This window comes from Melopsittacus undulatus, chromosome 6 (genome assembly GCF_012275295.1).
Source record: "Melopsittacus undulatus isolate bMelUnd1 chromosome 6, bMelUnd1.mat.Z, whole genome shotgun sequence".
In the NCBI taxonomy this organism is placed as follows: Eukaryota; Metazoa; Chordata; class Aves; order Psittaciformes; family Psittaculidae; genus Melopsittacus; species Melopsittacus undulatus.
In genome coordinates this window covers 46,912,780-46,924,194 of record NC_047532.1, presented here as the reverse complement: position 1 = coordinate 46,924,194, position 11,415 = coordinate 46,912,780, and the positions used below count along the sequence as shown (strand labels likewise).

Genomic DNA, 11,415 nt, shown 5'->3' with positions numbered 1-11,415 from the left:
ACTCTGAGTTTCCATTGAGACAATACCAGTCTCAGCAATTTACAGTATTAAATCAGCCAAACTATGCTTTTTTCACCTATCTGGCTAGAAACTTTGGCTGGAGCAGCATGCTGGCACTGAGCTCAACCACACCATCACAGAGGGCCCAGCTGGCCCTGGCTGAAGAGGTGGTCTGCAAACCTCAGACAGCAAGGTGTCTGCCTGGGTTGGGTCCCTGCTGTGGTGACAGCAGCCCCTGTCCCCCACCTCCCGGGGGGACCCCGTTAGACGCCCCCGCTCATCCTCCCGCAGGAGAAGCCCCAGCCTGGGGCACTGGGGCGCTGACAGTCGGGAGACCCCTCCTATGCAGAGGGCGGGCTAGGGCAACCCCCCACCATGCCTCCCTCACACGGTCTTTTCCGATGTGGGTCCGCAGGCCTCGGCTGCGCCAGGCACTGCACGCCCGGCCCCCCGGCTGTCGGCCCGCCCCAGGTCATTGCAGGCCGCCAGGGGCTCCTGCCCCAGCACCAGGGGCGCCCCTCCAGGGTGGAATAGCGAGAGAGCGCTTCGCGCGCGAGGCCTTCTGGGCCCTGCCGCGGCCCGTAGGCCGCCTCCGACCCGGAAGTGGCCTTTGGGGGGCCCTGGGACATTTAAACGGCAAGGAGTGGCGCAGGGAGCGGTTCGGCCGGTGAGTGCTGGGGCCGGGCGCGGTGTTCCTTCCGCGGGTCGGCACCGGAGTGAGGGGCAGAGGGAGGAGAGCGGCTCCTTAGTCGGGCCCTGCGATGCTCAGTCCTTGTTAGACCCCTGGTAGCCCCCGCGCCGTGACGGGGGCCGGGTCCGGTCGTTCGGTGGCTCGTCCGGTGGGCGCGGGCGTCAGCTCCTGCGTCGGGCCCCGCAGGAGGGCGGCAGTAACCTTGGCTACGTCCCTGAGGGGGTCGGGGGCGTTCCGGGCGAGAGTGCTCGGTTCTGGCAGGCGAGGCGGCGAGTGCGGGGCGACCCTGGGGCTGCCTCTGGAGCCTGCAGTCCCACTTCTGGTCCTGTTCCTCGGGCTTCTCGCTGCTGAGCGCTGGCTGGGGCGCTTGGCTGCCCTCGAACACTGTGTCTAGGGCGGTGACAGAGGGTGAGGATGGCTGGTTCCTCTCTGCTGGGTGAAAATGACGGGCAAGTTTCATCCTGGGCCCAGCTATGCCAGCGTCTTCCCTTCTTGGCTTTCACTTGCCCACAGTGCTGTCCGGTCAGCGGGAGTCAGGCAGGGCAGATGTACCTTGCACCCAACCTCACACTCATTTCTGCCTTCCCTGTGCTTCCCACTGTTAGGCAGCTGTCAATTCCTGACTGCTCATGGAAGACTAATGATGAAATTGTAATGCATGTGGGCTTGTAAGTCGCTGGTTTTTTTTTGTCTGTGCTGCAGTTGCCAACTCCTAGCGTGATTAAAGTTGCAGAAATTATAGTGTAGGTGAGGTGTGAATGTTTACTTTTTACTTGTAAGTAAAGATGGCAAAGTCTTGTATCCTGGAAGCAGTGTTTGGAGCAGTCCTGCTAGCTTTTATAAACGTTACCTACTTTTATTTAATTGGTAATGGGAGAAGGTGGTGTTAAAAGAAAGCTTATTGTAGAGCTATCCGTAAGGGCTTTGTAATAAATCTGTAGCAGGTCAGTCTGTTAGAAAAGTTTAGTTATTGATCAGCACCAATGGAAACTCGTAGGAGCAAGAATCACAAACCACACAAAGAATTTTTCCTATTTATTCAGGGATTTTTAATTTTTGCTTTTATATTGTGAAGCCTGTTCGCATTCTGCTTAATTACTTAAGTAAAAAGTTGTTTCTGTGAAAGGGCTGCAGCAGGCACTCTGGAGAGGAATTGGTTCTGCAGTCCTTGGTCCTTGCTGGATGGTGCCCTGTTCCCTGGGAGTATGTGCTCAGAAGAGACTGCCTGTGTCCTTATTTTCTGTGCAACTGCAGCAAAAGGGATAAGGGAGTTGGGAAGGATGATAAATTCTAGGCATGCTGGGAATAGGCAAGGGAATATAAATTTCACTTCTGCTGAGCTTTGTATTCTGTCCTGCCAATACCCCTGTGCTTACGGAAAGAGAAGGGACGGTATCCTTTAATTTAGCTTTGAGTCCATTGCCCCTCAGTTCTGGCATAGAAGAAATGCCAGTGAGCCCTGAAGTTCTCAACATATCAGCTGGGGTGAAAGTCAGCTCTTCAGTTTCAGACATGTGCAGAGGGAAAAATTTTCATGAAAACCCACAGACAATAGCATTTGCACTGGGCTCCATTGTCAGTCTATTTATACATTCTCCTTTGATATTATGTACAGCAAAAATCATTGCTATGTCCTGTCTATACCTATAATTTACCTTAATAGTAGCTGAGGACAACTTACTAGATTGTTTTGCTTCAAAAACTTAGAAGGTAGAGCAGCTGAAAAAGAATTGAAAGATTCTTCAGCTACTTAAGTTCCACACTTGTACAGCAAAGGTGGAGGCATAGTACCATCTACAGAAACTGGCACTGGATGGAGCAGAAGCCAGTGTATCTCAGTCACTGAAAATTACAAGCTCTTGCAAAGTAGGTACTTGTACTAGGGAATTTATTTTATCTCCGTCACACTGGGAGTGCATTTAAAGCTAGAAAAATTAGGTGTAATGGTTATTCGTGGTATTTGAAGCAAATGTCCTATATAATCCGGAAGTGTCAGCCACTGTGAGAGGGAGCTGACATGCAATGCATGCTTTTTACAGCAGTATTGAAACACTTCAATAAGAATGCAGTTATTTTTGAAGACTCCAGGTTGGACATGACAAGATTTTACTTCTCATAACTGTTGAACTGATGCATCTGATACAATCTGTCAGTCACTGCTGTAATTTACCTGATTTTTTTTCGGAGGCAAGGAAGAGCAGATTGAAGGAATCCCTTGTATTTGGTGTGTCAGTCTCAGAACAGAGATTGCTGTTTTGTGTGGCATATGGGCAGGTATGGCTTATGGGCTGTGGTCACTTCTAGGTCACTGACAGGGATTTGGTGCAGGTGCATCATGAAGCCCTTTCCCCACAGTGGAGTGATGTACCAATCCAGAATTTCTATAAAGGTCAATACATTCTTATTTAGTACATTTTTACCTCTTTTGGTGTAATCAATTATTTAACATTTATTTCAAGAAAATAACTTTTTTTTTTCTCTGTGTCTATTTGTAACTCTGAAGTTTGGGTTTTCACTGAGCTATGGATCAGCTGGGGAATGTGAGAAATACTGCTACTGCTCAAGGTGCCAAAGAGGGATTGAACAAGCCCACTGCTCCCCAGAAGAATGCTTACATGAGGCTTGTGCAAAAGCACCATAGCAGCCGGTTCCGGTCATATTTGAATCAGATTTCACAGACAATGCAGCTAGAAGATGACCCCAGCTCGGATCTGGACCCACCCCTCAGGAGAGGCCTGGAGGGGGATAATCCAGCCAGGAATGGGTTGAATGTGCACAGCTATTCACCAGTCAGAACATCTCACCTGGAACAGAGCATGCCTGGAGGATTTGAGGATGATAAACCCCAGATCGCTCAGAACAGGTGTCCTCATGGAAGAAATGCCTTTGTTAGTCTAGAAGGAGACTCAGAGGTAGAGGATGATTCTTGTGTACATCAGCACGGAGCTGCATCTGACTTGTTAAATATGAGTGATGACCTGGGTGGGAGAGTATCAAACAACCTGAGATGCTGTGCAGCTCTGCTGAAGTCTTCTGGGTCTGATGAAAAGGATGAGGAGGAGATGTGGAGGAAGAAACATAAGAAACAAGGCAGATATCCTGCCAGCACAGATACAGCAGCTGGACGCTTGTTGACTGAGCAGTTTAGTGAGGATGTGCTGGCAATAAATGCCAGGAAAAACAATCACTTGTCTCCAGGTCAACTCCAAGGTGAGTTCACACTAATGAATTGTTTGGTCTATTTGCTACAATTACTGTGGAATTGAGTATGGTGTTTTAGTCGTGAGTGAGTTAACATGAGACTTTTCTACTCTGTCCAAGTTAGTCCTTACTTACCTGTGGGTGGCTTTATCCTAGTTTACATGTAAGCCATCCAGCATGTGCAAATGGCTTCATGTGGAGCCAGCTTGGTGCTGGCAGGGCCTAATCCCCTGGCCTAAGCTCTGTGAATGTGGCTGTGCTGCTTCCAGGATCAGTTCAAGGCTAAGATAACCCAATTTCTGTGGTGTAGAGACCAAATTAGTAAGACTGCTGGATCAGAGCTAACTCAGGGCAGAATGATGATTTTCTCTGCATTGCCTTGTTGGATCTGAAGTGCTGGTTGGCCTTTGTGAAGGGTGCAAGTTCATCTAGTACTGTTGGGGATAAGATGCCTGTATAGTATCTTAATTCCTGATACAGAGTGTTCTCCAGTAAATTTGTTAGTACCAAAAAGACCACATCTTGTCATAGAAATTGAATGTCTCTTAAATAGCAATAAGCCCACTTATGGAGATAAATGATTTAAACAAACACAAAAACCAAAACGCAGTAACAACAAGCAACCAAAGCCAGGAAGTTTAAATTTGATCCCCCAGTTTAATGGGTTAAAACTTCCTCTGACTCTTATTTATGGTGAAATACTTGGATAGGCAGATACTATGAGCTGCTACTGAAGGAAGTCATAAATGTCACTGTATTAAAATCTCTGTAACAAGTAGAAAAGACATCCATTTCTCAGCTGGGTAAGATGGGCCCGAGGCCTATCACCACTTTTGGATTGAAAATAAGTAAATGTTAACTAAATCAATTTTATGAAACTATGTCCTGTTGCTCGAGAGTTGCAAGTAATGTGCTTTTTCATGGTTTGCGGTATTTTTGAGCTTGTGACAGTAGATCATATGCTAAAGTTGGTAAACTTTCATGAGTTCTTGCAAGACAAGATCATAGTTAAAGATATAAAACAAGCAGATTATGCTGAAATTTGCTTATGAGCATGACTTTTTGAGAGTGTTCCCCCCCATACTTTATTATAACACTGTTTACTATGCTAGCCTGTTACAGACTTTGCGGCCTTTCACGCTGCAGCTTTTGGAGAGAAGGAAGAGCAGCTAACAGATGGAGAGTCTGCAAGGCTTACACTTTGTAGCCATGAAAACAAAAGGTGCCTGCAGGGGCTTTATCAAAAGCAGGCACCTGCAGTTCCCTACTTGGGAGTGGGGTTGCACAAACCCTTTGAAAAATACTTGTTTGTTTAGTGTAAAGACCTAGAGCAGAAAATGTTGACCCTCATGTTAGACCCCCCCCATGTGGAAAGCTCACACTCTGGGGAAGACTATTGGAAAATTATTTACTTAACCCTTCCATTTCTTCCATCTGTATATTTCTGCCAGCCACCCTCCTGTGTAGCTGAAACTGGTGTCAGCTGCAACCAGAATGCTTGCAGGGACGTAAAAACAATTTCTTGGGAAGGAAAGAAATAGGAAAAAAAAAGTCATTTGATTCAGAGAAACATCTTTTCTGCTGTTCAGTGTTGAGTATATTTTAGCACTTGTTAAGTGAAATGGGGATTTTACAGTATGCAAGTGCTCAGGTATAAGAACTCACACATCACAGAAAGCCAGGACACAGCACCAGATTAATATTTTCTCATTTCAAAGCTTGTCTTTCTGTCTTGATGCTGATATAAGTCATATTACTTTTCATAAGCAGGTGCCTGGTTTGATTGGTTTAAATCAAAGCTTGTGAAACTGATGGCAAGAATTGCTTCTGTCATAGTGGTGAGGCATATCATCTTTTCAATAATGACATTTTCTTACAAATTAACTCTCTTCAGCTTGCTGTAGGCTTTCCAAAAGCTCTTTGAGCTAATCTTAAAGCCAGGCATGCCTTTTTATATTGCTTCATTTCATTGTCCACTTCTTAACAGCTCTTCAGCTCAGGCTTAGCCATTGTCAGGTTTGCAGTGACTTTAAAACTGTCAGTACTAAAATTGAAGGCAATCACGGAGGTCTGAGAAAACCTTCTGAGTGTCCTGGGGCAGGCTGTGGGCAGTGAGGGACTAGTCCTTGTTAATGTTCTTCCAGTGATGCAGCAGCTCCTGTAGCCTTGGTGAAAAGCAAGGTGGTTTGTGGAGCCCCAGGCAAGTGTCACTGAGCCCTGGAGCTAAGTGTCACTGAGCCCTGGAGCTCAATATTTATGTTTTGCTGTTCATAGGAAACACTGAAGATTGCCTTTGTCATTCTGTACTGTAAGGTCCCAAGATGAGGCTTGGGTGATAGAAGTAATTCCATAGCAGATAATTAGGAGACTGGAGACTGACCATGGCAGTCTCTTCTGCTGTTCCATATAGTAACTGCTTTTCCTAAGTGGGGGAAACTTTGCAGTGAAGAGAGTTGAGTTTGAAGAAAACTCTGTTGTCCCTTGTCTGAAACATGTAACATAGTCATGAAACTGCATGTTGGATTGAGTCTACGGTATCAGCACTCCTGGATTTGTGAAGATGAAGCTGTATATAGACTCATTCCACAGATTGTTTTTCCTTTATGTGCAGCTATAATGTCTGCCGTAAAGCTTTCTGTTCTGAAGTTTCTTCTCAAACAAATCTCAATAAACCAGAAAATAATTCTAAAATGCCACTTTAAATTGTGATGCTTATAGTATTTCATCTAATACAATTTTCCTGCTGGCATTTTCCCCTAAATCTCCAATCCTTTAAGTTCTTTGGGTGCTAAAATTCGGTTAAATTTAGTTAACAGCCTCTCATGAATTCCCCGGGTTATTTTCTGGTTTTGATCAAAGACTGTAAGGGTTTTTCCACTTAAATCTAGAGTTAGTAATCAAAATTTCTTTTCAGACTTGACTGAAGTTTCTGTAATAAAGGGTTTAAACCCCTTTTTCCTTGGGGGCGGAAGTACTGACTCTTTCTGTGGCATCTGTCAGTCAGATGTCTACATGCTAATAGTTGAGATTTGCATGGCTGCCAAGTGGAACTTCAGTATCTGTTATGCCTGGCTCTATCAGTAAGTAGTTTAGACCAAGCTGTGTGTTTTATTTGGAACAGCAAAGTTTCAGTTGCGTTTTGAGTACACACACTTCATAGCCTGTTTTTGAGGGAGTGTTGGTGTTTGATAGCACATTCTTGAGTCTGCTGGAAAGCCTTAAAACCAGACATCTGCAGAAGAGAACTGTCCTCCAAACAGTTCTGCACGTGGAGTGCAGCACAGTATTGGGAACACCATCTCCCAGACATACTTGATTTCAGAGGGTCTTTGGAGCTAGAGTACCTGGGAGTGAGAGCCTTATTGATGCTGAACGCTTGGGTGGAGCAGGATGCTCTTGAAGGCTGGTTGCTTTGAAACAGGTTCAGATTTGTGCAGGGCTGGTGACATGATGTCTATATCTGCAGACACCTTGCCTGGGGAGAACACCACCACCACCACCAGCTTTGCTAGGTAGCATCCAGAGGCTCCTTTTACTAAAAGCTTCATGGATTTATGATGTATTGGAGATATCTTGCCCATCAGTCAGGGTCAGCATGCCCCCTGAGTGGAAACAGACAATTCCTGGGTAACAGCATACCTTTTCTGAAATGGTGTAAGATTTCCATGGCCCTTTCTGATTTATCATCTGTCTGACACTTGGCATTTATTTCCCAGCCTGTGGTACTTAACCAACTTGGGCAGCTTCCGTGGAGGAGTGTCACTGGCAAGCAGGCTGGTGTTTAGCATCATAGCTTTAAAAACAATTATTGCTGTTGCATGGTGGTGTTGTGCTTGTAGCTGCAACACTGACATTTTAAAGGTTCAGCATAGGCAAAGGAACTATCCTGGAATGGTTTTCTTTCATGTTTAATGGGCACAGCTGGTCAAGAAATACAAGCCTTAATGAGATGGCAACATCTTAGGGGTTTTGTTTTTCTATAGTACACTGCACTAATTTTTGTGTTTGTCATTTCTCTGGGGAAACTTTGGAAAAGCCACTACAGCTTCTGTTTTTCTCTTCTGTAAGGCAAATGTAAGATAATTCTTACATTTAGCAGTGTAAGGTAATTCAGTGTAAGATAATTCTTCTTTTTAGCAGTGAGTCTTTTAGTTCTTGTCAGGTGAAATTCAGTACTTAAGAATGTTGTTATCTATCTCCCTATTTGGTACCATTAAATATAAGCCAGTGATCTAAGTAAAGGCCACAGAATCAGCTCAACAAATGGAAAATGTGGTTGCTGTGAAAGTCTTTAAAATGTAGCTGATCCTGCCAGGTCCAATGTAGCGTTCCTTAGATGACATTAATCATAGCAATAAGATATGGGAGAGGAGGGAAAACTAGATTTACTGATGGCCCTATCTAAGAAACACATGAAAAATAGAATGCTTTTTTTCTTCTAATGGTTTAGCAACGTCATCGCAAACATAAATTTCTCTTGCTTCTGATAGAAAAATTTGCATTCCTTATTCTTGTGCAACTAATGTTTTTGGCTAACATCAGCTATAGTATGTGAGTTAATATCTGAGGTATCCTCTCTTGGGGAGATGAGATCCTGTCCTTGCAGGGACTGTTTTTGTGTGTGATCTAATAACTGTCTACCATGCCCTTTACCAGAGTTCTGAGCACACTATGCTGCAGTGGGACTGAGTTCTGCATCAGGAGCCCTTGCATTCGGCAGCAAAACTTTCATCTCTATGAAGGAGTTTCATTCACTTACTAGTGCTCATGTGAAAATGTTCATCAGTGGGAACACATGTTGCTGTTAACATGCTATTTATTTATTTTTTAAACTGTCTTTTCTCTTTAGCCACTGTTATGTAGCTCAGATAACTATGCCTGCCAGTGTGGTGTTGGTTCTAGGAATATAATATCTTAAAGAATGGAATTGATTTAATTAGCTTTTAATCTTCTCTTTAATGTGACTTGTCATCAGTTTACGCAGCAAAGGTCCTGTTGAGACCCCTCAGTGTCAGTTTCTTATGAGATTAGGAGTTTGATGATAAAGGTGTGAGTATGGGTGCTATTCTGTTTGTATAATAAAATCACAGCGTATGTGTAATGGTGTAAAAGCTGTTTAGCCAAACTAATTAAATGCAGCAATAAATTGAGACTTGTTACTGACAGATGTCTTTCTCTTGCAGTGTCATGTTCTGACTCTGCTGGTTAATACTTTTGTCAATCATCAGGAATAAAACACACAAGTAGGATTGAAAAGTTTTTTTTGGCAACTTGGAGACTGCAGGGAATATTGAATAATGGAGACAGTTGCTGGCAGCTGTCTGGATCACTTGGTGGACAGGGAGCAGGCAAAACAAAATCCATTAGTGGGCCAGCATAGAGCTATGCTAGCAGTGAAGAGGAGACCAATGTGGGAAGCATCAGCTTGGAAAAAAGTTTTGCACTTTTGATGGATTAACTGAACATCCCCTTCCTGTGCAAATGTAGCCAAAAGGGTAATGTGTGAGCATGGGAACTGGAAGATGGAGTATGGACTGCATGTGTCTTTGTCATGGCAGCAGCAGCTTATGGAGTGTTGTATCCTGTGGTGATGCCCTCTGTTTGGAGTGGATAGTGATAAATTGGTGAATACTCAGAAGATAGCCACAAGGAAGATGAAAACACTGGGTTCACAGAGAATGATTTGAGGAACCCTGCTTTACTTATCAAAGAGATGCTTGGGGGAAGGGAGCTTTCAGTAAATTGCCTACATGGGGAACAGATGTTCAATAATAGGCTACTCAGTTGAACAGATTATGGTATAGTGCATTTGAGGCTAAACAAATCCAGGCTTGAAATACAGAACAATTTAGTAATTAGGGTGAGTGACCATTGGAACAGTTTTACTAAGGCTTGTGATGCGTGGGTTGTCACACATTTAAAAGCCCTTATAACAAATTCTACCCTTGGAATATCCTGTACTTCTAACAGGATTTGATTTGTAAAAACCTTCAGTCTTCTGCAGTCCACAAGGTCAGGCAGCCCACATGCCCTGATCAGGTCTAGCCTGTTCACATAATCTCTGAAGTGTCTCCTTTGCCATGGATACCCAGGTAGGCAGGACAGGCACTTTGCAGCTAGCTTCAATGGCTAGTGGGGATTTCTCTCTAGGCTGTGGCTGCTGCAGGGTTTTCATTGCTGCCTTGCTTTCCAGCCTCTGCTTCTCCCTCTTCTGTCCTATGGAGAGTACACCAAGACTCCTGGAGTGCTCGTGTCCATCTCTTGTCTTTCCACCTCAAGCCCCTTGCTAGCTAGTACCATGAAGTGATATGGGCTGCATCTCCCTAACTCCCTCTTGTGGGGAAATCCAACTTATGGAGAGTTGAAACTTGGCTGGGGCAGGATGGAAAACAAAATGTTGGGATCTATTGCATAAAATAACTTTTTCTGTGACAAAAATAAAAATTTCCAGGGTGCTGAAGGAAAATGTCAGCACTAGCAGCTGCAGCCCACAGATGTATGGGGTAAGTCATGCCTTGGAGAATATTTCAGGAGATCTACAGATACAAGCCTGCAGCAATAATGTGTTTTTGTTCAATTTGTATATTTTTAAGCATTTTTCCTCCACAGTACTAAGGGTTGTGAATGGAGTACCTGCTACACTGAATAGGCAGTATGGGAAATGGTTTATGAGCAAGTTGTCTTATTCTGCAGCACATGGGGTAACCTCAGGATATGTATGAATCTGAAAGCAGTTCTTTCATTTCTTCAGCTATTAATGTCTTCGGTACATTAGCACCTCCTGTCAGGTATTCTGCCTTTCAAAGCCTCTTGAGTTCATCTTATCTTTGAGCAGCTCGCTTCTCTCAAACTACTGAAGCCCAGAGGAATCAGAGAGAACTTTCCTAGTATTATGTTTTTAAGGTGTTTTTCCTGAAGTCTTGAAGAAGCCTTTCCACAGCGCAGTTACTGGATAAAACAAAAAGCAAAAGGTATTGTGGAGGACGCTTTGGGATGATGTTAAGGATGAGAGGGCAGTGGAAGCAGCCCTGACCCACATCCCCAGGCAGGAGTGGAAGCCTGGAGGGGTGCAGTCACCAGGCGGAGTAGGTAGTTAGGAGGTCATGAGCAGGGTGGAGCAGGTTCACAGAGAGTCCTGAAAACCAGAAGAGCTGTATCCCCTCCCTGACAACGCCACTGTGCTGCTGCATGCAGCTGGAGCACAGTAACTATTTTGATAAACTTTTAGTCTATTGCTACTAAATGAGTTTCATCACCAATCCTTGGTTCAGAGCTTGGAATGGTATCTTTGGCGTTTTCACTCATGTAATATTCCTACAACACAAACCCTGCTAAGGAATTGAATAAAACTGCAATTACTGTCTAAATTACTGAAGTCAAAACCATGTAAGCATGAGGATGCTTGGAAGTGTTTTTGAAGAGGAAGCATAGTGTCGTGGGCACATGATCTTGGTGGTCTGGAGCAGTTTCCACAGCACTGTTTTCTGCAGCAGAAAGAATCCATTGTGCATTTTTCTTCATTT

The 11,415-nt window shown here is 44.3% G+C and overlaps 1 protein-coding gene across 2 annotated transcripts in view; it reads left to right on the top strand.

The window, feature by feature from the left end:
- Nucleotides 1–591: 591 nt before the first annotated feature.
- The window catches only part of DIS3L2 (DIS3 like 3'-5' exoribonuclease 2), a 205,184-nt gene continuing 194,360 nt past the window's right edge, over nucleotides 592–11,415 (top strand). For both annotated transcript variants that reach the window (XM_031043063.2, XM_005142298.3), the window contains exons 1-2: nucleotides 592–667; nucleotides 3,195–3,901. In XM_031043063.2, the coding sequence (XP_030898923.2) occupies nucleotides 3,214–3,901 (688 nt within the window). In that variant the 5' untranslated portion in view covers nucleotides 592–667; nucleotides 3,195–3,213. The remainder of the gene's footprint in view (nucleotides 668–3,194; nucleotides 3,902–11,415) is intronic.